General features: G+C 49.5%; 1 protein-coding gene across 1 annotated transcript in view; it reads right to left on the bottom strand.

Moving 5' to 3' along the window:
• Nucleotides 1–24,976, bottom strand: part of MYO19 (myosin XIX) — a 40,352-nt gene that overhangs the window by 656 nt on the left and 14,720 nt on the right. Inside the window, 20 exon segments of the mRNA XM_030807970.1 lie at nt 3–122; nt 1,969–2,262; nt 2,796–2,881; nt 4,517–4,646; nt 4,756–4,922; nt 6,775–6,878; nt 7,623–7,693; nt 8,974–9,081; nt 10,121–10,273; nt 10,628–10,804; nt 11,066–11,179; nt 11,467–11,588; nt 13,041–13,114; nt 14,721–14,892; nt 15,339–15,429; nt 17,407–17,483; nt 17,608–17,704; nt 18,423–18,525; nt 19,090–19,159; nt 19,813–19,945. Coding sequence (XP_030663830.1) covers nt 3–122; nt 1,969–2,262; nt 2,796–2,881; nt 4,517–4,646; nt 4,756–4,922; nt 6,775–6,878; nt 7,623–7,693; nt 8,974–9,081; nt 10,121–10,273; nt 10,628–10,804; nt 11,066–11,179; nt 11,467–11,588; nt 13,041–13,114; nt 14,721–14,892; nt 15,339–15,429; nt 17,407–17,483; nt 17,608–17,704; nt 18,423–18,525; nt 19,090–19,159; nt 19,813–19,945 — 2,463 coding nt within the window.

The following is a 24,976-nucleotide window of genomic DNA, read 5'->3' on the forward strand; positions in this document are numbered from 1 at the left end:
TGGATCAGCCTGTGTCTTTCCAGCAGAATCTGATTAAAGCCTGTAACGCTGTAGCGCGAAGGTTCAGGGCGGATGTCAGCATACCGCAGTGGAGACTTTCTGCAGTGAAACTTTATCGATCCCTAGAGGGGAGAGAGATGCAGCTTTAGCACCAGTTCCTGGGAGTGCCAGGGCCTAACAGAACCCCACAGAGCAGACCCTAAAAATGCAAGGAGGTATGGACAAGTACTAGTATTGGGGGCCACAGCAGGATTAAAATAGCATTACATCCACTCAGTGTGAGACAGATGAGGAAACCCTAGGAGGAGGTGCTCCCTAAGAGGAATGTCTGTCACATTCCTATGACTGCTTAAAGCCAGAAGAGCAAAACATTTACCCTTCTGTTTAGCAGGCCTGTGTGTTTTCATGGGAGATTTCATCCAGATTAAGGCCTATAGTAATTCCTCTGAATGGAAATTGTTTCCTTCGGCCTTGTCATTTCACTTACTCCTTGCTGTGGCTCCATGCAGTAGGTTGAGTATTAGCCTATTTTATAGACAGACTCCGAGAAAATGTGTCTTAGCCAAGACCATCCAGTGAATGAGGCAGATCCAGGACCCAGACCCTGGGGTTCTACCTCCCAGTGCAACACATTTTCACCTTTCCTCGGCCACTTTATTCTATGAGGCCTGGCTTACTGGGGTGACTCACAAAGCCCTGAGTGACACTGACTTCCTGAGTGTGCTGGCTGACTTTTCCCTGGATGCTTATATAAAAACAGCTGGGCACAGTGGCTCACACCTGTAATCCCAGCACTTTGGGAGGGCAAGGCAGGCGGATCACTTGAGGTCAGGAGTTCGAGACCAGCCTGGCCAATATGGTGAAACCCCGTCTCTTAAAAATACAAAAAAAAAAAATATAGCCAGGCATGGTGGCACATGCCCTGTAGTCCCAGCTATTCGGGAGGCTGAGGCAGGAGAATCGCTTAAACCCACTGCACTCCGTCCTGGGCAACAGAATGAGACTCCATCTCAAAAAATTAAATAACATGAAAAAAAAAAAAAACCCACAGAGAACTTGGACCACTGACCCTGCTTGTCATTTCGTCAGCTAGAAAAGGAGAAAAACAAGCAATACAATTTGAGGAAAACATGGTGCCAAATCCAGTGCCATTTGAGGTAACAAACTCCTCACAACCAAAGTTGTGATGTGGGACTAATTAGATTATTTGCTCTCAAGTCTTGGGTAGTTTCTTTTTTGCTATGTCTCGTGAATTTTTCCTCTTTACTGTAATTGACCTATTATTACCCTAAGCCAAAGTTTTTTTTTTTTTTTTGGACGGACTCTCGTCCTGTCACCCAGGCTGGAGTGCAGTGGTGCAATCTCGGCCCACTGCAACCTCTCCCTCCCAGATTCAAGCAATTCTCGTGCCTCAGCCTCCTGGGTAGCTGGGACTACAGGCACCTGCCACTACGTCCAACCAATTTTTGTATTTTTAGTAGAAATGGGGTTTCCCCATGTTGACCAGGCTGGTCTTGAACTCCTGACCTCAGGTGATACACCCGCCTCGGCTTCCCAAAGTGCTGGGATTATAGGCGTGAGCCACCACTCCAGGCCCTAAGCTAAACTTTCATCACCTCCTGCTCCTGACTCATCCAAAGCCTTGGTTCTCACAGTGTGGTTCATGGAGCATCAGAATCAGCTGGGAGCTTGCTAGAAACGCAGCATTGCATTTGGAAATGGGACTAAAAGATTTAGAGATGCTGAAATAAGAAGCAGTTTTTAAAAAGATAAAGGGCTCTGGAATATTCCCAGTTATAACAAATAATCCAAACCTGCAGCTGGTTGGGACGTGCAGGCCTCTGGTTTACCCAGTAGGGTTAGGGACGGATCTTGTCCCAGCCTCACTCTCACTCCCACTGTGAACTTGTAGGCTTTGCTCCTACTGTTCTCAGGAACAAAGCTGTCGTGGCCATCCCACACACGTACCTGAGGCAGCGCTCGGATGGACGTGACACCAGCCTGGTCTTGTGCTGTCTGGACAGTGTAGCTACTGGGGCTGCCCCTGGGGAGCTGGAGGCAGGCCCAGAGCACTAATTTCCTCTGAAAGCTGCCTACACCCATAGCTGTATTGGCCAGGACCAGTCCCAGGGGCCAGAGGCGGATTATTGCCTCCAGGAGCCTTGTCTGCAACGGCGAGGTGCTCAGGGAACAGGGAGCTTGAGAGAAGTGTTCTTCTTCCACACCATCCAGCTCTTTAGCAGCAAGGCAGGCCATTCTGATCTTAAAAAGCAAACATCCCTTTATAGCTTTATAAACATCCCTTTATAGCTTTAGATTTATCTAGCCCTCTTAGCAGAAAATGGAAATCAAAACTGTCTTTAACAAATCATCTTAACAAGGTGAACTGAAGGCACCTGGTTGCAAACAGCTGGCTGCCCTGAACCAAACTGGTTCCACATGGCAAGTCTATACACCCCAGGCAATTGTGCTTAGGCCTTACATATGCTACTTGAAAACAAGATGACAATCCATCAAGATATAACTGATATGCCATAAAACCCAGTCTTCTAAAGTGTACATCCCAGAGTTTGGTATATTCCCAGAGTTGCTTATACCACTCTTTACCTTCATAACCACCCTGCAGGGTAGGTGTTACTGTGCCCACTGCATACACGAGGAATATGAAGCTCAGAGGCTGAACAACCTGCCCAAGGCCACCTGCATTGCAGTGGCAGAGCCAGCATTCCCACTCGGATCCATCTGGTCCCCAAAATTGATCCACTGCCCACCCCGACTTCTTGGGTCTTACTTACTCTCCACTTCTGCCATGCACGCTTGATGACTGTGGCAGCTGCATGCAGCCTCTGGATGTGTTTCCGAGTTAACCAGGAACGAACGGCTAAGAGGTTTGCCCAGAAACAGGAAAGAGAATTTAATAAAGGGGCCATGAGAGCTGTCAGTGACCTGGCTGCAGCAGCACCACAGTTGCTGTCAAAGTTTCAAATATGTTTTTATTTCAATAAATTGCTACAAATAAGGTTCTAAAAATCAATACATAAGGTAAAATTGGCTTTTAAACATCCCTTACACTGCCCACACGCTTGAATACATCTACACAACACAGTGAAGGGGCATTGGGGAGAAGGACTGGCTGAGGGCCCAGCAGTCACTTCCCTTCTCAGGCTGGGTCCAGGTCAGCACCCAGGGAATGGGAGGGGTCTGGATTATCTGTGCCTTTAAAAACTGTCTGTTTTTTTTTTTTTTTTAAATCCTCAGTTGAATTTGTTCGCTTTATGCATCCCTGATCTCACATCACCATATACCCAAACACTGATACAATTGATAGATGGTGGTAATTTTTATTCCCTTCTCTACAATTTCAGCATTTTTGTTTCATTTCTTTTTTTTTTGAGACAGGATCTTGCCCAGGCTGGAGTGCAGTGGCACGAACAGCTTATTCTAGCCTCAGTAAGGCTGTAGCTTCAATCTCCCAGGCTCAAGCAATCCTCTTGCCTCAGCCTCTGGAGTAACTGGGACCACAGGCACGGTTAATTATGTTGTGTTTTTTTTTGTTTTGTTTTGTTTTTTTGAGAAAGTCTTGCTCTGTCACCCAGGCTGGAGTACAATGGTGCAATCTCAGCTCACTGCAACCTCTGCCTCCTGGGTTGAGGTGATCCTCCTGCCTCAGCCTCCTGAGTAGCTAGGATTATAGATGCATACTACCACGCTTGGCTAATATTTGTATTTTTAGTAGAGAAAGGGTTTTGCCATGTTGCCCGGCTGGTATCAAATTCCTGGGCTCAAGTGATCCTCCCACCTCAGCCTCCCAAAATGCTGGGATTACAGGAGCAAACTACTGTGCCCAGCTTCCTTATATAATTTTTTAATGCCTACAAACACAGAAACACACCTTACAAGGATGGCATCGCCCTTAATATGTAGTTTGGCATCTAGGTATGAATACATTTTGGAAGTGGTTCTCCATTAAATTTATAATATTCTTCAAAAACACTTAGTGCATCATAGGGATGGTCCAGTCCATCATTTGGCCATGACGTCACCACTGTTCGACATCTGGGTTCTAACACTTTTCCTTTTCAAAATAAGACCACTATGAACATGTTGGTTAATACATCTTTTCATTTGATGAACTCCTTTTGGTTTTTACCTTCTCCTTAAATTCATTCCAGCCCTAGAGCCCAGCAGGTAATGGTTTGAGTTGTCATAAAGGGAAAAAAAGTTGGCCTAAACAGCTGTCAGGGTCTGAGAAAGAGGAATTAAAGACAACGTTTAGCCTCCACTTCTTACAGAGCACCTTTGTTTGTGGAGTGACTTGGTTTCCATTGAACTGGAGACACGTTATGGGTGAGGGGGACAGGGAATTTGAATCGCAGCACACCACAGGGACATGCCATCCATCTCTTCAGGCTGGGACACAGCTTCAGGAGATGGGGACTTGACAAGCTATGTTTCAAAGGAAACCAACATCCTGTGGGGTCTGTGTGCAGTGCTGACAGGTGACCTGTCCATCTACCTGCCTGGATGAGCATGGTGGCCCGCCGCTGCCGCTCCTGCTCTCGGTGCCGGTGTCGCCTCCAGCCACCCTGGATGCAGCGCGCACACTGCTCCAGCACCCGGGCACGCCCGCATTCCAGAAGCTCCAGCTGGGAGAAAAGGCATCCATTGAGGGCAGCCTCTTCTCCCCCTACCCCCTCTTGCTGAGGAGAGCACACTGCTTGCCTCTGTAACCTCCTCATCCCCAAACCAGCTCACCATGGAGTCAGTCATGAACACCTTGGTCCTGCCACAGTGCATGGGGGCTGGCATGACCTCAGCCGAGTCACCAGGTATGGCTGCTGCCTGAGTTAGGACCGGCAGAGTGTGGAGAATGTCCTGGATGAGAGGTTCAAGTGTGGCTTCCTCGCTGTGTGGACACCATTCTGGGGGAGGGAGATGGCCCCATCAGTGCATGGTCATCTCTACATGCCTCTGTGGCCTGAAGAAACTGTCTTTGGCCTCCCTAGCACTCTACAGGTCTCTTTCCTGCTGTTCTTGGCTCTAGCTATTTTCTCCTCGTTCTTCTTTTGGAGGAGGCCACAAACAGCCTCTCTATTGTCCCTCAGGGTGCTGGCTGTTCTGTGGAGCCTTGGAATACCCACTTGCGCCTGTGTGTCCTGGGGTGTCCCACAGCCTCTACTGCCATGAGTCCCTTTGGGCAGGCTGGCAGAGGGTGCTTGACACCTGGAAGGGTGACTCCTTCCAAGCTTGGAATCCCAGGCTGCTCAGCCAGCATTTGTTTCCAAGGCCACAAACATACATCCTGAGGGCCAAATAGGCCCTCAGCCCCAACCCCTCAACTCCCCACCATGTATGGGAAAAGGGAGATCCAATCCCAGCCCTTAGTTTGGGAATCTTCTACTGCAAATAAAAAGAATAAATTAAAAAATAAATTTAAAAAATCCCAGCCCTGCAAAGGTCCCGCGTCCCACTGCCTGCCCTCCCGCAGCTCGCAGGGCTGACTCCTGGAGAGGCAGGGTTTACCTGAGGGCTCTGACCACCTTAGCTGCCCAGTGCCTCTCTGGAGACAGAGGCTGCCAAAGGAGACACCACAGATGAGAAACAGCAGCAAAATCAACCAGGGGCCAGAAGAGCTTTGGGCAAGAGATACGGAACAGGACAACAAACCATGGAGAGGGAGAAGAAAGGAGAAAGGGTGAAAGGAAAGTGAAAACTGCCCAGGAGGGGAGGAGACAAAGCAGGATTGCCCCAACGGCTGTGAGGGGCCCAGGGTAAGGCTGGGTGGGAAGGGCAGCGGTGCTGGGCTGGGGTCTTGCCGAGGCGGGGCCCCCCCAGCAGCCTGTCCTTGGCCTGTTCTCCCTCTGCCTGTGTCTGGGCCCGGGCCCTGTGGCTCCCACAGCCTCTCTTTTATCTGCATGCTGACAACCCCCATATAAGGGCCTCCAGATCTTTCCCTTGAGACTAAAGCCTGCCTAAGTGCCTTGCAGACTTCTCCACTGGACCTGCAGGACAAGTCACCCATGCCCGGGCTCTTCAGCCTCCCTGAACCTGTTTTCCTCTTGCTTTTCCTCACTGCCCAGGCTAAGTTAATTTACTCCTTTCCTCTCCCTCTACATCTAGTCAAGGCCCTACCAAGACCGACCAGTTTCTTCCAACAAACATTTCCTGACTGTGCCCATATTTCTTGTTTCTCTCTATTGGGGCAACTTTGCAGCCTCACTCCCACGGCCCTCCATGGTGCCCCCAGAGTAGTGTCCAGAAAGTGTGAGGCTGATAGAATCATTTGCTCCCTCCCCTGCAATGCCTGCTCATCTGCCCAGAGAATAAAGTCCAGATTCCTTGATGGAGCCCTACCTGCCACTCCAGCCTCACCTGCCCCAGTTCTCTGCCTCAATGAACCAGCAACACAGAACGGTCTGGAGTTCCTCATACCCACACTCCTGCCTCAAGCCTCTAGGCCTTTGTTCAGATTACATCTGTCATGTGGACCACCCGTCACCTGGCTAATCCAATCTATTCTCAGATACTACCTCCTCCAGGAAGCCTTCCCCAATTCACACCTCCCTAGCACCACCCACAGCATCCTGCTCATAGCTCTGCCTTTCCACTTTCCACACTATTTGTCTTTTCTGAATCTGTTTCCCCCACTGAACCAAAACCAGGGCTGTGTTTTATTCACCAGTAAGCCCCAGCCCCTAGCCCTGAGACAGGGCACAGGGTAGATGGTCAGTAAATTGTGGTTGCACAAATGACTAACTCATGGGTCCCACTCACCAGGGAGCCATTTGGCAGGATATGGGCTGCGGGGGCCAGAGGATGTGCGAGGACGAAGCCTTCTTAGTAACTTGTATCGTTCTACAAAGTTTTGGTGAGAGACCCTGGAAGCCAAAGCAGGCAGGAGAGAATTACTTCATCTGTGAGCCAGGTACATGGCTCAGGGCTCAACAGAAGTTATTCTATTTAATCAGCTCAACAACACAGAACGGTGCTGCCCTCCCCGAGTATCCCCACTGAATGTGAATGTGGTTTTGAAGCCATTTCTAGGATCACTTAGTTGGAAGCCCATAAAGACCATTTAAAATGGGTCTGCTCTCCCTGCTGCCTTGGTCTACCAACACAAAGCATCTCTTGTGTTAGCAAGGGATTTGCTGGATGCCTCCCTCCAAAGGGGCTGACAGGCCTCTCCCCAAACAATTGGACCACTCCTATGATGCAGACATGCTTGGCCACATCTCCCCTCTGACCTCTCTGACCCCACAGTCTCCTCTGCCTCCCCCAGATCTCCCTGCTCCCCATCAGGGCAACACTTCTCAGATAGCTAATGGCACCTGATATCTGCACTTCCTCCCAATTGCTTGTCAGCCCTCCTGAGTATGGCTTCTGTCCCCAACATTGCACCAATGTGGCTTTTGTCACAGCCATCAGCTGGGTACAAAATAGTGTACAATAAGTGAATGGATAAACGAATGGGTGCTGCTCCCTAGTTCCCAGTTGACTTCTACAGACCAGCCTCTTTCTCTTCATCTCCACGTCTCACTCTGGGTTGGGCAGGCTCTTGCCCGATGAGTCCTGAGCCCCACTCTGTACTGGCCCTGCACTGTGCCATGATCGAGCCCACTCACCGGATGGGGAAGCCAGCAGCACTGATATGGATGGTCTCCACGAGGCCACAGGCCTCCAGCTGGCTCAGGACCTGCAAGGGTGGGGAGACAGGGCAGGCACCTGCAGCATGGGGCCAGCAGGCCAGAAATGCCATTCTCTTGGCCCTTCTTCTTAGGCCCTGGCCAGTGCCGAGCTGCAGGCTCTCCCAAGGCTTGGCTAATGGGGGTATCTCCTTGGGGCAGTGAGAAACTGAGGGACCTTGAAAACAAATCTCCCTGCTAGAAAGGGTCCTGGTGGTCCCAAGTCCCCCTCATCCGACGCGTGGCTTCTGATACAGCTGAGGCAAGTGATGTCCTGGCTCTGTCTCACCCTGCCCTCAGTGTAGTCTCACTACCACACAACCCAGCCCAGGCAAATTTCCAGTTTGGATTGTTTTCATTGTCTGCAGGCATTAGAGGGTGGTTCACAGCTGAGAGGCAGGGAAGATTATACTATGAAGATTCTTCTGTGACCTGAACCCAGGTCTTTACCACAGAGCTGAGTTGTTCTGGCTACAAACCTGAAGGCCACATCTACCAGGCCACACCTTCAGCACTGCCCAGCATTCACCCTTCATCCACATCCCTCAGAACCTGAAACCCCAAGAAAAGGGCAGCTGCTGGCTAGAGTGCTTTTGTTAGATTAGAAAAAAATGATACCGGCTGAGTGTGGTGGCTGCTCACGCCTGTAATCCCAGCACTTTGGGATGCTGAGGTGGGCAGATCACCTGAGGTCAGGAGTTCGAGACCAGCCTGGCTAACATGGTGAAACCCCATCTCTACTAAAAATACAAAAATTAGCCGGGAGCCGGGTGTGGTGGTGCGTACCTGTAATCCCAGCCATTTGGAAGACTGAGGCAAGAGAATCACTTGAACTTGGGAGGTGGAAGTTGCAGTGAGCTGAGATTGCATCACTGCACTCCAGCCTGGGTGACAGAGTGAGGGTCGGTCTCAAAAAAAAAAAAGAAAAAAATGATACCTCCAGTGAGAAATGGCTGCACCGTGCGGGGACTGTATGGTGACACAGACTTTCAGCTAATCACAAGAGACACCCATTCCTCTGGGCAGCTTCAGTCTCTCATCAGGGTACATGGCTCAAAAAAACAAGATGCACTGGAACTTGCCTCCCTGGCTAGGCTACTATGCACAGACCACACAACCATACATGCCTGCCCTGCCACAGCAAGGGAGATGGGTCCTCTCTCATGTCAGGCCTGGCCGGAGAGACCACCTCTGTTCACTCCATTTGGAGCAGATGTCCTGCCCTTCATCTTTCCAGGGCCTTGGCCAGATGGGGCTTGGTGCAAAGCAGCTTTGGCCCGGTGTTAATTACCTCCTCTTGGAGGAAGGTCTGAGCCTGGCCCTGGCTGTTGGGCTTGATGCAGCGAATGTAGTGGGGCGTGGTGCTGTGTAGGACCTGCAGAAGCTGCTCCAGTGAGGCCTGCAGATGAGAGACCATGGGATTAAGCAGGGAGAGGGGCTGCCCAGGGCCATCAACTGGGCTCTGGTTAGTAACTACATCAAATGCCTCCAGCGGGCCCTTCCATGATCTTGAGACCAGGAATCTCCTGTGCAGGGATGACTGCTGCAGGCTGTCAATGAGCAGGCTCAGAGCACATTCCTCTCTCGACTTCCCATGCTCCTCACCTCTGTCTTAAGGGACCCTTCTAAACCTGTGACCCTCCCTGACTGGTCTCCCTGAATCCAATCTCCTCCTCTTTCCCCTCCCCACTTCTCCCCAGAGCAATCTTCTTAGAAAAGAACAATCTCAAAACTTCTTGCCATTCGTCCAGCAACAACTGTTACCACTCAGCTCATCCTGTGTGCTGGAGGCTGTGCCACAGGCTGCCTGCTGCCATGTCAGAGCTCAGTCCAATGGGCCACACATGTTGGATGAACACCCTCGGGGGTGTGTCTGAGGCTGGGTAGGAAGGTGCTAATCAAACTTGGTTTTCCAGGTGCCTCCTTAAGGAGGTGGTGATAAAGCTAAAGTCTGAAGGATGAGAAGGACTAAACTAGGAAAAGGGGCGTGGAGGATGGGAGTGAGGTGGAGCTGATGGGGCAGTGGTCAAGAGTATCCCAGGAAGGTGGGGCAGTACATGCAAGGACTGACAGGTAGTAGAAAGCAGATGATGTGAGAGAAGTGAGTGAGGGTAGGGTTAGAGCAGGAAGCTAGACAGCTGGGGATGAGCCAGGTCAAACAAGCTCATGTAGCTGATCCTCTTCCCATGAGCATCCCACTGGCAGGGTGTGAGAGGCTGCATAGTGCCCCCATAGGCCCCTAGGCTTCCCATCATATTATACCTGATAGCCTATTTGTCTACTGTTTCTGTCTTCCACACTGAAGTATAAACTCCAGGGGACTGAGACCACATCTACTTGACTTGCCACTGCTCCCCAACAAACAGAACCGATCCTGGCAGGTGCTCAATAAATATTTGTGAGACTGTGGAGTGAACCAATCAGCATATCAGACCCACCTTGAACTTGGACACCACGGTCAACACAGGGGCCCTGCTCTGGCCAGAGGGTTCCTCCTGGGTCTTCTCTTTGGGGTTAGTAGGAAACAGCCCCATGAGCAGGGGGTCCTGGGATTGCTGCAGGAGCCTGGTCAGCTCAGGTGGGATAGGGTCCTACTGGGAAATGGCAAGAGCAGCAGTGAGGGCAGGTGGAGCTTCTGCCCAGGGCCATCCACTGCCCACCCAAGCCGCAGATGACAGGGCTTCCAGGTAGGACAGGGCCCGAGTCCAAGAGAAGGTCCACTGGACAACCAGAGACCTGGAGATCCAGTCTAACATGGGTTATCTCCAGGCGGGTCATGCTTGACTAGTGGAGACCTCAGACAGGTGGGCCCAAGATAGTGATTCTGGATTCTGGGAGGAGGTTCAGGAGAGAAAGGACTCACGATCGGAAACTACTACGTCTGCATAGCAAAGACCCAGCATCTCGTTTCTCGCAGGCCCCACAGGGCATGGCCCAGCCCGTACCTTGTTCTTCTCCACCAGGCCTGCTGTGTGGTACCGCACAGGCCCCGCATAATGCACCACAATGAAGCTGGGCTCCCGGCTGAGCTTATTGTGGCCCAGGCAGGGGCTGCCTGCCAGGGCAGTCTCAATGCGTGTCTGGAGCTGGGCTGCGCTGCTTGGTCGATTGAGGCGGCATTCCTGTGGGATGGGAACAGGGGGTCAGCCACATACATGAGAGTGTCTCACCACAACCCTCACTGTCCCCACCCTGTGACCCCCATGACAGCAGACATCACACAGGCATCATAGTGTCCCCAACAGGGAGGAAATATAGCAGTGAGCAGATCTATCTGGCAGACTGGGAGGAGAGAGGCACAGAGAGGAAACAGGATAATCATCAAGGCCCCAGAAAACCCAAAGGCCAACTCTGGTGCTCGGCTCCTTAGCTGACCTCCCCACCTCATTTATGAGGGAGCAGATGCTGATGGGGCTTCCCTCAATGAGATCCAAACAGGACTGGTTGTCCTGGTAGTTGACGAATGACCACTCCAGGCCCTCAACTGCGTATTCCTCCTAAAGAACAAGGTGGGATGGGGTGGGAGAAGGCAGCTGTGGTCTGATGTCCTGACGGGCCATCCGCGGCTGGCCTCGGTACCACAGTGTATTCCAGAACAGCATCAAAGAAACAAAAGTATATCAAAACATTACATTGTATTCCATATGTGCAATTATTATTTGTCAATTAAAAATAAAATAAGAAGGAACAAAAGCCTTCTAACCAGAACCTGGACTGGGGCTGGAAGGTCAGGAAGGGATTGAGGATCCAAAAGGACCTGCTTCCTGCTCACCCCACCCCTCACCTGCTGGGCCCTTAGGTAGTGAGCCACAAAGTGCTGCTGCAGCTTCTCATTGGCGTAGTTGATGCACAACTGTTCCAGACTGTTGTCAGGAAATGACTCAAATCCATACACATCCAGCAGGCCTGGAAGGATGGCAGAGAACCCATGGGGCCACTGCAGGGAGCAGATGGGGAATAGGGGACCAAGGAACCCAGGGTGGCTAGGCCCCTGCCAATGCCTTATACCTGGCAGCCTGGGCATGAGGCTGAGTGAGCATGACACCTGTGGTGGGCAGAACATACCCTCCCCACCCTCCACCCAAGGTGGCTCCCATCTCCACCCCATTCCCCTGTAGGGCTCAGAGCAAGCAGGAAACCTAAATGAAGTGTGAAGACAGCCCAGAGCATCAGACCCATTTTTGAGTCTGAATTCTCTGGTTCTGATAGGCACCTCCTGTGAGGAAACCAGGTCCCAGGGAACATTTTCTGTGTTAAATCTAGTTTGGAGGGCATTCGTCTCACCAGCCAATTTGTTGCCTAGAATTCCACCATTCCATGAGCAAACTGCACTTGTACCTTTAAGCTTTATTTCCTCCTATAACTGACTGTCCCACCTAGTTACAACCGTGTTGACCTCCCTCAGTCATGTCCCCCAAGTCTTTTTTTTTCCCCCCGAGATAGGGTCTTGCTATGTTGCCCAGGCTGGAGTGCAGTGGTGTGATCACAGCTCACAGAAACCTCAAACTGTTGGGCTAAAGTGATCCTCCCGGCTGGGCGCGGTGGCTCACGCTTGTAATCCCAGCACTTTGGGAGGCCGAGGCGGGTGGATCACGAGGTCGGGAGATCGAGACCACGATGAAACCCCGTCTCTACTAAAAATACAAAAAAATTAGCCGGGTGTGGTGGCGGGCGCCTGTAGTCCCAGCTACTCGGAGAGGCTGAGGCAGGAGAATGGCGTGAACCCGGGAGGCGGAGCTTGCAGTGAGCCGAGATTGCGCCACTGCACTCCAGCCTGGGCGACAGAGCGAGACTCCGTCTCAAAAAAAAAAAAAAAAAAAAAAAAAAAAAAAAAAAAAAGTGATCCTCCCACCTCGGTCTCCTGAGTAGCTGGGACCACAGGCATGTAGCACCATGCTGGCTAATTTCTTTGAGATGGGGTCTTGCTATATTGCCCAGGCTGGTCTCCAACTCCTGGCCTCCAGTGATCCTCCCGCTTTGGCCTCCCAAAATGTTGGGATTACAGGTGTGAGCCACGGTGCCAGCCTCCAAAGTCCCTTCTAATCCAGCTCTTTTCCCCAACCCCCACTACTCTCCTACAATTAGAGCTGGGTCTCTGGGGAGAAAAAGGGCTCTTTCAGACAAGGCACTGTTAAGCCTGTCTGGAGAGTTATGGACTGCTCAGATGTGGGTGCAGGAGAGCAGAGATCTCACCCTATGCAGAGATCTTGCCCTATGCTGGCAGGCAGATGCAGGAGGAGACAAAAAAGGGAAAGGAACTGCCCAGAGTCACACAGTGGACCCAGGGCTCCTGCCTCTCCATCCAGGGCCTTATTGCTCTTTTTCTGGAGTGCTCCCAGCACAGTGAGGCCTTGCTACCTATGAAAGTGGTCCATGAGTCAGTGTCTGCACAGATGCTGCTGTTGATCACTGATACCAGCCAGTCAAACAGCCTGTTGGGGGAAGAGAGTGGACTCTGGTGAGAGAAGGTCTGGCTGAGTCAAAGGGGTGGTAAAATTGCTCCCCCCATCAGGATGCTATACCCTGGGGGGCCCTCGTATTCTGAGCCTGACAGGTCAAAGGCCAAATCCTCTCCTCTTGCTTCCAGCCCATCACCACGTCTTGACCTACTACAGATGCAGGCTATGGGCATGCATGTTCCCAGGTACACACAAACCTGGCATGTTCTTCCGGGAAGATTGAGCACAGGACAAGCTCAACTCCTAGGCTGGGCAGGGAATGGGTCTACATCAGTCACATGGCTCGAGACCCAGCTGGTGTCTTGAGAATGGGCAGATGGGCCTGGGTGTGGTTTGTAAATAACTGAGTTCATTGAACACCCCTGCAAAACTCCACCTGTGGAGCCCAGGGCTCAAGGCCCCACCATACCCCGACGTAGTTCTGCACAAGTGGGCCCCCAGTCCCGAGGTCAACAATGGCATCCTCCACTCTAGAACTGGCCCCAGCCCAGAGAAGATGAGACTACCACACAAGACACTGACACGTACAACACTATACAGGGGTTTCTTCCTCACGATTTTTCTTAAAGTAATTGCTCTGCAACTTTTTTCACTTCAGTAAATAAACTGGCTCTTTTTGCAACAGGGGCTGTGCAAATGTCCTGTGGTCGGAAGCTCACTCTATCTGTGTTCATCACACTTTATCTGCTCATCTTGGAGTGACTTGTAGGCAAAGGCTTTAAAAGTCTTTGACCTCAAATTGTGTCCTGAAATTAGCTTTGAGGCAGTGGTAACTAGTCTCTTGCTGAAATGGATTTAGTCTGGCCTCAGCTGCCCTGGACCATTTTCAACTCAGATGATCTGGTTCCCCCAGCAGAGCTTCTCAGGCTCTTGGCTCTTTGTGGCGTTTATGAAAGCAGGGGACCCTCTCCCCAGAAAGGTGCCCAAGGTCTCATGTGCACATGCACACACATACACTCATTCTGGCTCATCTCAGAGGATTCTGGGCCCCTGAAGCCCTTACAAGGCCCGCTGAAGAATCTCAGAACTCAAGGTGAGAAATCATCCTTAACCACATGGCCAGAGGGTGAAGGTACCCATGTAACCTACCAGAAAAGGCCAGGACCCCACCTCCACCACTGTGCTACATGCTGTGGGCTGAGCCTCTGGCTTTACCACAATCTATCAAACTCCTAGGTGATGTACAAAGGCACAGGGAGACAGAGAGGCCCATTCAGCCAAGGATCTGAAGCAGGAACTGCAAAGGCTCTAGATCACCTTTGGGGCCTGCCTTGCCAGCAGAGAGCTGAGCAGGCTCTCTTCACCTTGCTGAAGCTAAAGCAGCCTCCAGAACTTTAATAATGAGCTGAATTCTGGCCAGGAATTTAGCAACTTTCCCACTCAGAAAGAGGCCACAGGTGCTGCTTGGGAAAACCTGGGAGCTGTGCCCTGCTGTGTCCAGGGGTTTGAGGAACAGGGAGAGGAACCAGTCTGTCTTATCCCCCACCCTGGGCCTGTGCCTATTGCCTGATGCTGTCTGGCCCAACCCTGGACAGGAAGAGCACTTGTTGGGAGGACAGGGGCCAGAGTAACTGCTCACCGTGCATAGATCAGTTTGGCCAGGCAGTCTCTACGGGTGTCACACTCGGCTCGGGGGCAGGGCTTCCGGAACACCTGCTGCTGCCTGCCTGCCCTGATGGTTCTAATCTGCACCGTCTCCAGCAGCACGTCCTCTGGGAGCCCCAGCAGCGAGGCTGCCGTCCTGACAGAGTCTGGGAGGGGCAAATCCTCTTTAGGCAAATCACTCTCCATCCAGTCCTCTTCACGAGGCACTGTGAAGTCATCACAGCGGGACCATGACTTGCCCAACTGGACAGAAGAAACCTAAGTTCTGATCAGTGAAGTGACTCACCAAAGGACTCCATAAGTGGCAGTCAGAACTCAAACCCAGCACTTCCATGTACCAGTCCATACTGCCATGTACAGGACAAATCACTTTACAAACCTCTGACTCATTTTCTCATTTTTAAGATGGGGACGATACTGTCTGCCTCACCAGACAGGGTGAGGAGTAAATGATCCAGGGCCAGGCCCTATGGTGGGTGGCATAAGCAAGGGCATCAGATTCCAATTTTCACCATCCGACCTTCCACCCAACCCTAGCAATGCTGGCTACCTTCGTGACAGGGCCTGCCCTATCCCACACCCTGACCCTCACACTTGGCATCATCCATCGGCTGGCAGGGCTGGGCTTCATCCTCGGAGGTAGCAAACTGGATATTGCCAAGGTGCAGCAGTCCAGCTAGGACCTGGGGGAAAGAAAAGGATGGGTGGGAGTAGGAGAGGGTGTGACGTGGGGCTACTCTGGGAAGGGCCGTTCTGCTGAGTACAATCACGACAGCAGAAGGGCAGCTCCCAATCATGGCCCAAGTGTGCCCATCTCTGCCAGGCACAATTCTATACAAGTTACATGCATAGCCTCATTGCATCTTTTCAACAACCTGTAAGGTATGTGCTACGCCACTGCCTATGATAGAGATGAGACTAAGGACACGTGCTTCCCAAGGGGAAAGGTGGGATGAGAACCCAGGCTGACTTCAGATGTCTCCTGGGGCAGCCCGTGGGCCCCCATGCCCACCCATCCTCTACCCCTCTGCCCCCTGCTCTCTGGGAATAGACTGGTGACTGGGGGCAGGGCTGCTTCTGTGTGCCTGCTGGAGGCTTGTCTCTGCTTCCTTGAGCCCCTTCCCACTGCCAGGCTTCTGAGAGTCCAGCCTACTGGAGGAACTGTGACCTTGGTCTGTGTCCGATGGGTGCCCCTTTGCCTTTGTACTCAGTGTTCCACACAGACAAGCCCCCAGGGGCTATAGACAGAAGCTCCCCTCACCCCACCAAGGCCCAGCAACTTCAAAACCCTCAGAACCAGCTGGGCATGGTGGCACACGCTTGTAATCCCAGCACTTTGGGAGGCTGAGGCAGGTGGATCACTTGAAGTCCGAAGTTTAAGACCAGCCTGACCAATATGGTGAACCTCCATCTCTACTAAAAATACACACACACACACACACACACACACACACACACACACACACAAAATTAGCTGGGTGTGGTGGCACAGGCCTGTAATTCCAGCTACTCGGAGGCTGAGGTAGAAGAATCACTTGAACCCGGGAAGAGGAGGTTGCGGTGAGCTGAGGTTGTGCCACTGCACTCCAGACTGGGCAACGAGAGCAAAATTCCACCTCAAAAAAAAAAAAAAAAAAAAAAAACAACCACCCTCAGACCTGACACAGGGACCCCACCCACCATTCCTATATGGTCCCAGGCAGGGTGCCTCCATGTGCCACTGGCCTTCCGGCCACAACTTGCTCCAGAAGACTGCCATGCCCACCAGGCAGAAGGGCTGTGGCAGAGGGTCATGCCACCCCCAAAGCACTCCTGCCCCGACTCCCAGTGTTGTCTACTTATCCTGGGCCTTGTCCCCAGGTGCTGTCCTTCTGTCAAGTTCTTACCTGGCAGTGTCTGAGCAGCCCCCATCTGGAGGTGAGGGTCACTTTCCACTGCATTGCTACCTCCCTGAAGTGGCCTCCCTGTCTCGACTGCCAGGCCATCCTATCTATCCCCTCCTGCTGCTCTAGAGGGTGAGGAAGATGAGAGGAGGCAGTCAGCACTGTCAGCAAAGACAGAAGGGAGGCCGCCCTAGTGTGACTGGGAGAAGCCCAGCTCACCTGGGGCAGTCTCGTGTTCCAGAGGACGACGGAGCACGGGGTTGGGGTAAGACAGAGAGATTAGGAATTTGGAATTATTATGTCTGGTACTCTGTATCACCACTTAGTGGTATCTGACCTTGGGCACGTCACTTTACCTCTCTGGTTTTCTCAGGCATAAAGGGAAATAAACACACACAGAGGACTGTTTAAAAAACTAAGTGAGCAGAGAGGTGTGAACATGACTTGTAAGTTTTAATGTACTAGACAAGCAAGGCGGTAGCACTAGTTCTCTCTTCTGATCACGCAGTACCTTGCTCTCTGCCCCCATGGATCACTTACTGCATTCTGTACTCTAGCACTGTGTACGCATCACTGTTCCTTATGCCCCGTCCACCCCATCACCTGGTCTCCAGCCTCAGCAGAACAGAGAGGTGGCTGATTCCTTGGAGGTAGCACAGAGGGGCCCAAAGTCCTAGATCCTCAGGGAAAGACCAACTCCAAGTCCAGGGAAAGGCTCTATGAAAGGGGCTGCCCGTCATCTCTGCCAAACATAAGTGGCATGGCTTTTCTTCTGACCTTAAAGATGTTGTTCTGGGTAGGGGTGTCAATGCCCAAATGGAGCATGGCCTCTCTGGTCACCTCAAAACAATCCTCTGAAAAAGAATCCAAGTTCAGGGGCAGAGGTCAGCAGTAACAAGATGCGAGGGAGGCAGGCTCTGTACAGAGTGGGTGGGTGACGCTGGGTCAGCGCAAGGTGCTGGATGGGGCTCCCCTTACCTTCTAAGCTCCTCTCTGGGTTGGGCAGCCAGGAAAAGGCAGCTCCCTCAGGGAGGTGCCACTGGAGCCTCTCATCCTCACTGGCTCCTTTGCAAATCTGTGGAGAAGGGTAGGTGGGAGGCTGGGTAGGGGGTTTGAGAAAAGCCCAGGCCTGCATAGGCAAGGGTTGGGATGAGAGGAGTGAGAGATGGTAGCAACATCACAAGGCTCAGAAGTCCCTTCGAGAGTCCAGGGCAGGTACAGGGGCAAAAGATGCCGTAAACATAGCTCTGGATGTCTCCAACCTGATGCAAAAGAACCTTGCTCTAGGGAAACCTGCAGTCTGGTGAAAAAAGGACAACTCCTGCCCAGGGAGCCCGTCATCTTGACGTGGGAGGCATATCCATCACCTAAGGATGCTCCGATTCTGAGAGAAAGGGAGACGTCCTATCCATGCCTTGGGGGGACTCCCAGTCTGATGGAAAAGGCACAACTCTAGGGAAGCCCTTATTCTGTTAGAGACAGATGCCATTCTAGGAGAGCCCTTAGAATGATAAGAGTGACACGGCTTCCACCCTAGAGATACAGTCCCAGCCTCAAGGACCTTCTGGTCTGATGGAGGAGGTAAAACATACCCCCAGGCCACAACTGTGCTGGGAGCCAAGGCAGTGTGAGGCAGAAGTGTTGCATGTAAAGTCTGCAGAAGAAAGTGGTAGCTCCATCAAAAGCTAGGTGAAGGAGCCAGGCATGGAGCATTCTGGGGGGTGGGGGGTTGAAAAACAGGGACCCATCCCTGTCCCATATCTGGGGGGCTGTGGGCCCCATTTGGCACAAACCTGATAGAAGATGTGGAAGTTCCTCTCACTGGAAGCCTGGCAGGCCACTCGAGTTTTCTCCAGGAGGTAGGTCTGGACTGTGGCTCCAGTCATCTGCTGAGCCCTGGGGCACACACAGGCCAGAGCCCGTTAGTTGCCCATTCATTCCATAGCCATGTCTGGCAATTTGGGTGTGCCAGATTGCCTGCCACCTGGCAACTCCCCACCAAGCTCTTCCACTTAGCCAATGGGCATTGAGGGGTGGGGACCACTCAGAATGTCCTTGGGTGTCCTGCAATATTCCCCTGCATCTAGCTCAGGTGGGCAGGGCCAAGGCCTCTGCACATCATTTTGCTCTACCCCAAGACAGGAGTCAAAGTCCCAGCTTCAAGCTCAGGGATATGGTCCAAAGAGGTGGCAATTTAGCTAGAAGTCCCAGAGCAAGAGTAGAAGCCAGGAGGAACCCAGGCCTGAATAAGTGCACTGCCCCAGGGTTCCCCAAGGGGAGAGGAGCTATAGTTCTCCAGGTGCAAAGATCACCCTCAGAGCTCACACCTGAGGTAAAGGGCATGCACCAGGAGGAGGAGGGTTTTTGCCCATAGGGGTGGCCCAGGCCAGATACTGCCCCAGCCACTTTTAACCTCCCCAATCCCATCCTCCCACTAGCCAGGGCGACAGCAGCTATTACCTGTTCAGCTGGAGCTGGATGAACTTCCCAAAGCGACTGCTGTTGTTATTCCTCAGCGTACACGCATTCCCTACAGATCACACCTATGTTTACTTCACTCCCCTGGGTTTGCAGAGTCCTCATAAGCCAAGGTGGCTGCAGGTCTCTGGAGGTCCTGTTCCTGTGCTCAAGTCACCTAAAGGTCCCTTTGTTGGTTTTCATGTCATAGGGGACAGGATTAGAAAATGGGCCCTCATGCTTTAGCAAGTGGGATTCAGGGGAGTCAGAACAACTTTCTGGCAAGAAATTGGAATGAGCAAGCCTAGGCAGTCAGGGACCTTTCTTTGAAGGGAAAGGTCAAAAACAATCAGCTGTCACTACTGACTTTAGACAGGAAGTCACATCTGGGTTCCAGTGCCAACACAAACACTAATCACCTTGTATCCCTTAACAAGTGCCCTTCATTGGAAACTGGATAGAAAGACAGAATTTGGACGAGCTAAGCCATCAGGTCTTCTCCAGCATGACTGTTACGTGTGCCTAGGCTGGAGTGAGGAAGAGGACTGAACGACATTACCTCTTGTTAGAATGATGCTGAGGAGTACCAGGGAGAGTCAGTGAAGGATATACTCATCCTCCAACCCCACCCAAGAGAGGGTCTCAAAGCACTGCCCCTCTCCCTGGAAGGTGGAAAATCCCAGAGGAAATGGGACTGAGATACTGTGCAAAGGAGCCCAAGCTCACCAAAAGCTTCCATGACAGGGTTGGAGTTCAGGATCCTCTGTTCTATCCTTTCTGCAATCTTATGGCTCTCCCAAGATGCAGGTGAGGTGGCCACCACAGCATAGAACTTCATTAGGCAGCAAGACGTCCATGACTGTGGCAGAAACAGCCCTGTGGGAGCTGTATCTATGTTCCCACCCACTTCTGAGCCTGCCTGAGAGAACAGTGCCCACCAGAGCTCTCTTCTCCACCAGTGTGTTGCTGACAAAATGGGTGAAGGCAGAATTCAACCCTGGCCTCGGGCAAGGCACTTCCTCTACCTGTGTTTGTAAAATGGGGGTAATAACATCTGTTTCTCCCAGCTCTGTGGCAGACACTGAGCTATTGAGGCTTTCTGTGTATGTTTTTTTGCAAACTCTGCAGAGGTGTGATTATACAATTGTTCATAAAACAATAAAACCAAAGCACAGAAATTTAAAAATTTATTAAAAATCATGCATCTACTCAATGACAGGGCTCCAATTTATACCCAAGCAGTCTAATTTTTTTTTTTGAGACGGAGTCTCGTCCTGCCTCCCAGGCTGGAGTGCAATGGCACAATCTTGGCTCACTGCAGTTCAAGCGATTCTCCTGCCTCAGCCTCCCGAGTAGCTGGGATTACAGGTGTGCACCACCACGCCTGGCTAATTTTTTATATCTTTAGTAGAGACGGGGTTTCACCATGTTGGCGAGGCTGGTCTCAAGCTCCTGACCTCGTAATCTGCCCACCTTGGCCTCCCAAAGTGGGATTACAGGTGTGAGCCACCGTACCTGGCCCCAAGCAGTCTAATTTTAAAATTCATACTCTTTTGTTCTTAATCAGCTGAAGTGAGGTATACTTTCATTTTAACTTCTAATTGTTTGTGGCTAGGACATAGAAACACACTGTCTTTACATATTGACCTTGTATCCTATCACCTCACTAAACGCTCTACAACTTTTTAGCTGCAGTGAGGTGGCAACTTACTTTGTAGATTCTTTAGATTTTTCTTTGGGATCAGAGATATTTCTATCTTCTGAAAGACTTTATGTAGAATTGGTAACATTTCTTCCTTAAATGTTTGGTAGAATACACAAGTGAAGCCACCAGAGCCTAGAGCTTTCTCTGTGGGAAGGCTTTTAACTATGACTTCAATTTCTTTCAGAAATAGGCGCTATTCAGGTTCTTTTTCTTCTTATGTGATCTTCAGCAGTTTGTTTCTCAAAATACTTCTCCATTTCATCTAAATTGTCTAATTTCTTGGCATAAAGTTATTAAAAATATTATCTTAATCTGTAAGATCTGTATTGATGTCTACTCTTTCATTCCTGATATTGGTGATTTACATCTTTTTTCTCTTTTTGTATGTCTGACTGGAGAGTTATCATTTTTTGTTTGTTTGTTTTCTTTTGAGGCGAAGTCTTGCTCTGTCACCCAGGCTGGAGTGCAGTGGCACGATCTCGGCTCACTGCAACCTCTGCCTCCGGGGTTCAAGTGATTCTCCTGCCTCAGCCTCCTGAGGAGCTGGGACTACAGGCGCTCACCACCATGCCCAGCTAATTTTTCTATTTTTAGTAGAGACAGGCTTTCACCATGTTGGTCAGGCTGGTCTCTAACTCCTGACCTCAGGTGATCCACCCACTTTGGCCTCCCAAAGTGCTGGATTACAGGCGTGAGCCACTGCACCCAGCGAGAGTTATCATTTTATTCATCTTTTCAGAGAAAAGTCTTTTATTTCATTAATTTTTTTTTCTATTTTATTCATCTTCACTTTTTCCCTTCTTCTGCATACTTTGGGTTTATTCTGTTCCCCTCTAGCTTCTTAAGATACGCCACAGACTGAATTGTGTTCCCCTCAAATTCATATTTTGAAGCCCTCACTCCCAATGTGACTGCATTTGGAGAAGGGATCTTTGGGAGGTAATTAAGGTTAAATAAGGTAATGAGGCCAGGTGCGGTGGCTCACACCTGTAATTCCAGCACTTTGGGAGGCCGAGGTGGGTGGATTGCCTGAGTTCAGCAATTCAAAACCAGCCTTGACCAACATGATGAAACCGTCTCTACTAAAAATACAAAAATTATCTGGGTGTCATGGCATCCACCTGTAATTCCAGCTACTAGCGAGACTGAGGCAGGAGAATCGCTTGAACCCGGGAGGCGCAGTTTGCAGTGAGCTGAGCTTGCACCGTTGCACTCCAGCCTGGGCAACAATAGCGAAACTGCCTCAAAAAAAAAAAAAAAAAAGAGGTAATGAAGATGTTGTGCTTTCATTTTAATTCATTAGTTCAAAATATTTTCTAGGATCGACTTGGTAATGAAATTTCAAACAAGGCTGGACACAGTGGCTCACGCCTGTAATCCCAGCAATTTGGGAGGCTGAGGCAGGTGGATCACTTGAGGCCAGGACTTTGATACCAGCTTGGCCACCACAGTGAAACTATAACATCTCTACTAAAAATACATAGTCTCTACTAAAAATACAAAAATTAGCCAGGTGTGGTAGCATGCACCTGTAATCCCAGCTACTCGGAAGGCTGAGGCAGACTAATCACTTGAACCCAGGAGGTGGAGGTTGCAGTGAGCAGAGATCACACCACTGCACTCCAGCCTGGGCCAGAGGATCTCAGAAAAAAAAAAAAAAAAAAAAAAAAAATATATATATATATCTATATATATATATCTATATATATATATATATACACACACACATGTACGTGTGTGTATGTATATACATACACACATACATATATATATATACACACATACACACACATATATATGTCTCCTTAGAAGATAATCACTAAGGCAAAAATGGTAACAATGTTTATATGATAGCATGGCATCATTAAAATGCTGAATTTAATCAAAGGCAATAAAAAAACGAATGGGCCGGGCGTGTTGGCTGACGCTTGTAATCCCAGCACTTTGGGAGGCCGAGGTGGACAGATCACGAGGTCAGGAGATCGAGACCACGGTGAAACCCCGTCTCTACTAAAAATACAAAAAAATTAGCCAGGCGTGGTGGCGGGCGCCTGTAGTCCCAGCTACTCGGAGAGGCTGAGGCAGGAGAATGGCGTGAACCGGGGAGGCGGAGCTTGCAGTGAGCCGAGATCGCGCCACTGCACTCCAGCCTGGGTGACAGAGCGAGACTTGGTCTCAAAAAAAAAAAAATAAAAATAAAAATAAAAAAAGGAACTAAGATCACATGGAACAATTTAAAAAATAAGATGGTAGATTTAAACCCAGGCATAGTGAGATAGATAGATAGATAGATAGATAGATAGATAGATAATTTTTTTTCTTTATAGTATCATTGTGATTTTTTGACCCATAGGATATTTAGAAGTGTGTTGTTTAATTTCCCAATGTTTTAGGATTTTCTAGGAGTCTTTGTTATTTATTTCTAGTTCAATTCTATTCAGCTCAAGGAACATAGTTTGTATCATTTTAATCTTTTTGTTTTTTGTTTTTAGACAGTCTTGCTTGCTCTGTGTGAGTAAACTGGGACTACAGGCACAAGCCACCACGCTTGGGTAATTTTTGGATTTTTTTGTAGAGATGGGTTTTCCCCACATTTCCCAGGCTTGTCTTGAACTTAAGCAATCCATCAGCCTTGGCCTCCCAAAGTTCTAGGATTATAGGTGTGAACCATCGTGCCTGGCCTCAAAATGTAGTTTTGATTTTATGTATTTTTCCTTTCAATGACAGCAGATTTTACTTCATGTATTTTGAAACTAATTAGGTACACACCTGTTTAGACCTGTTTTCTTGATGAATTCACCCATTTATCATTATGAAATGTCTCATCTTATCCTTAGCAACATTGCTTGTTCTAAAATATGTTCCATATTAATGTAGCCACTTCAGCTTTCCTTTATGAGTGTTAGGATGTTATATTTTTTTCCATCCATTTAGTTTGAACTTATCCGCGAGGAGACCACTTACATTTATCGTAATTGTCACTAGGTTTAAATCTACCATCTGTTATTTTTTAAATTGTTCCACGTGATCTTAGTTCCCTTTTTTCTTATTGCCTTTGATTAAATTCAGCATTTTAATGATTCCATTCTATCATATAAGCATTGTTACCATTTTTGCCTTATAGTGATTATCTTCTAAAGAGACAAAAAAAGAAAAGATTTTACATCTGTAATGCTGAAACTTACCCCTTTGTGTAGATCCAAATATTTATCTGGTTTTCATATTCTTTTGGACTAAAAAATTTATCACTTCTTGCAGTGCAAGTCTGCAGGCAATGAATTCCCTCAACTTCTATTTGTCTTAAAAAGTCTTTATTTCACTTTCATTGTTGAAAAATATTTTTGCTGATAACAGAATTCTAAGTTGACAGATTTTTTTTCTTTCGGCACTTTAAAGGTGTCACTTTTATCTGTGGGCTTGCAGTTTTTGTCAAGATTCCTATTGTCATTCTTATTTTTGTTCGTTTTTATGTAATATTTATTTTCCTGGCTTCCTTTAAGATTTTTTTTTGCCTTTTCTTTGAGACAGAGTTTCACTCTGTCATGATCTTGGCTCACTACAACTTCCTCCTCCTGGGTTCAAGCAATTCTCCCACCTCAGCTCCCAAGCAGCTGGGATTTCAGGCACCTACCACCATGCCTGGCTAATTTTTTGTATTTTTAATAGAGACGGGATTTCACCATGTTACCCAGACTGGTCTCAAACTCCTGACCTCAAATGATCCACCTGCCTCAGCCTCCCAAATTGCTGGGATTACAGGCGTGAACTACTGCACCTGGTCCTTAAGATTTTTTTCCTATATTTAGTTTTCAGCACTTTGACCATAATGTGCCTAAATGTGTTTTCTTTGTATTCATTCTACTTGGTATTTTTTGAGCTTCTTGGATCTGTGCTTGCCATCTTTGGTTAATTTTGTAAAAATATCACTTTTGACCCATGTCCTCTCTCTACTCCCAGGACACCAATTACAAGTACAGTTGACCCTTGAACAACACGTGTTTTAACTGCATGGGTCCACTTATATGTGGGTTTTTTCAATAAATCTCTCTTGCCTCCCCTTCTATTATGCTTCCACTACCTCTGCCACCTCTGAGACAGCAAGACCAAGCAAGACTGTCCTCTTCCTCCTCAGCCTACTCAAAGTGAAGATGACGGTGATGAAGACCTTTATGAGGATACACTTTC

This window comes from Nomascus leucogenys, unplaced genomic scaffold (genome assembly GCF_006542625.1).
Source record: "Nomascus leucogenys isolate Asia unplaced genomic scaffold, Asia_NLE_v1 Super-Scaffold_258, whole genome shotgun sequence".
NCBI classification, from domain to species: Eukaryota; Metazoa; Chordata; class Mammalia; order Primates; family Hylobatidae; genus Nomascus; species Nomascus leucogenys.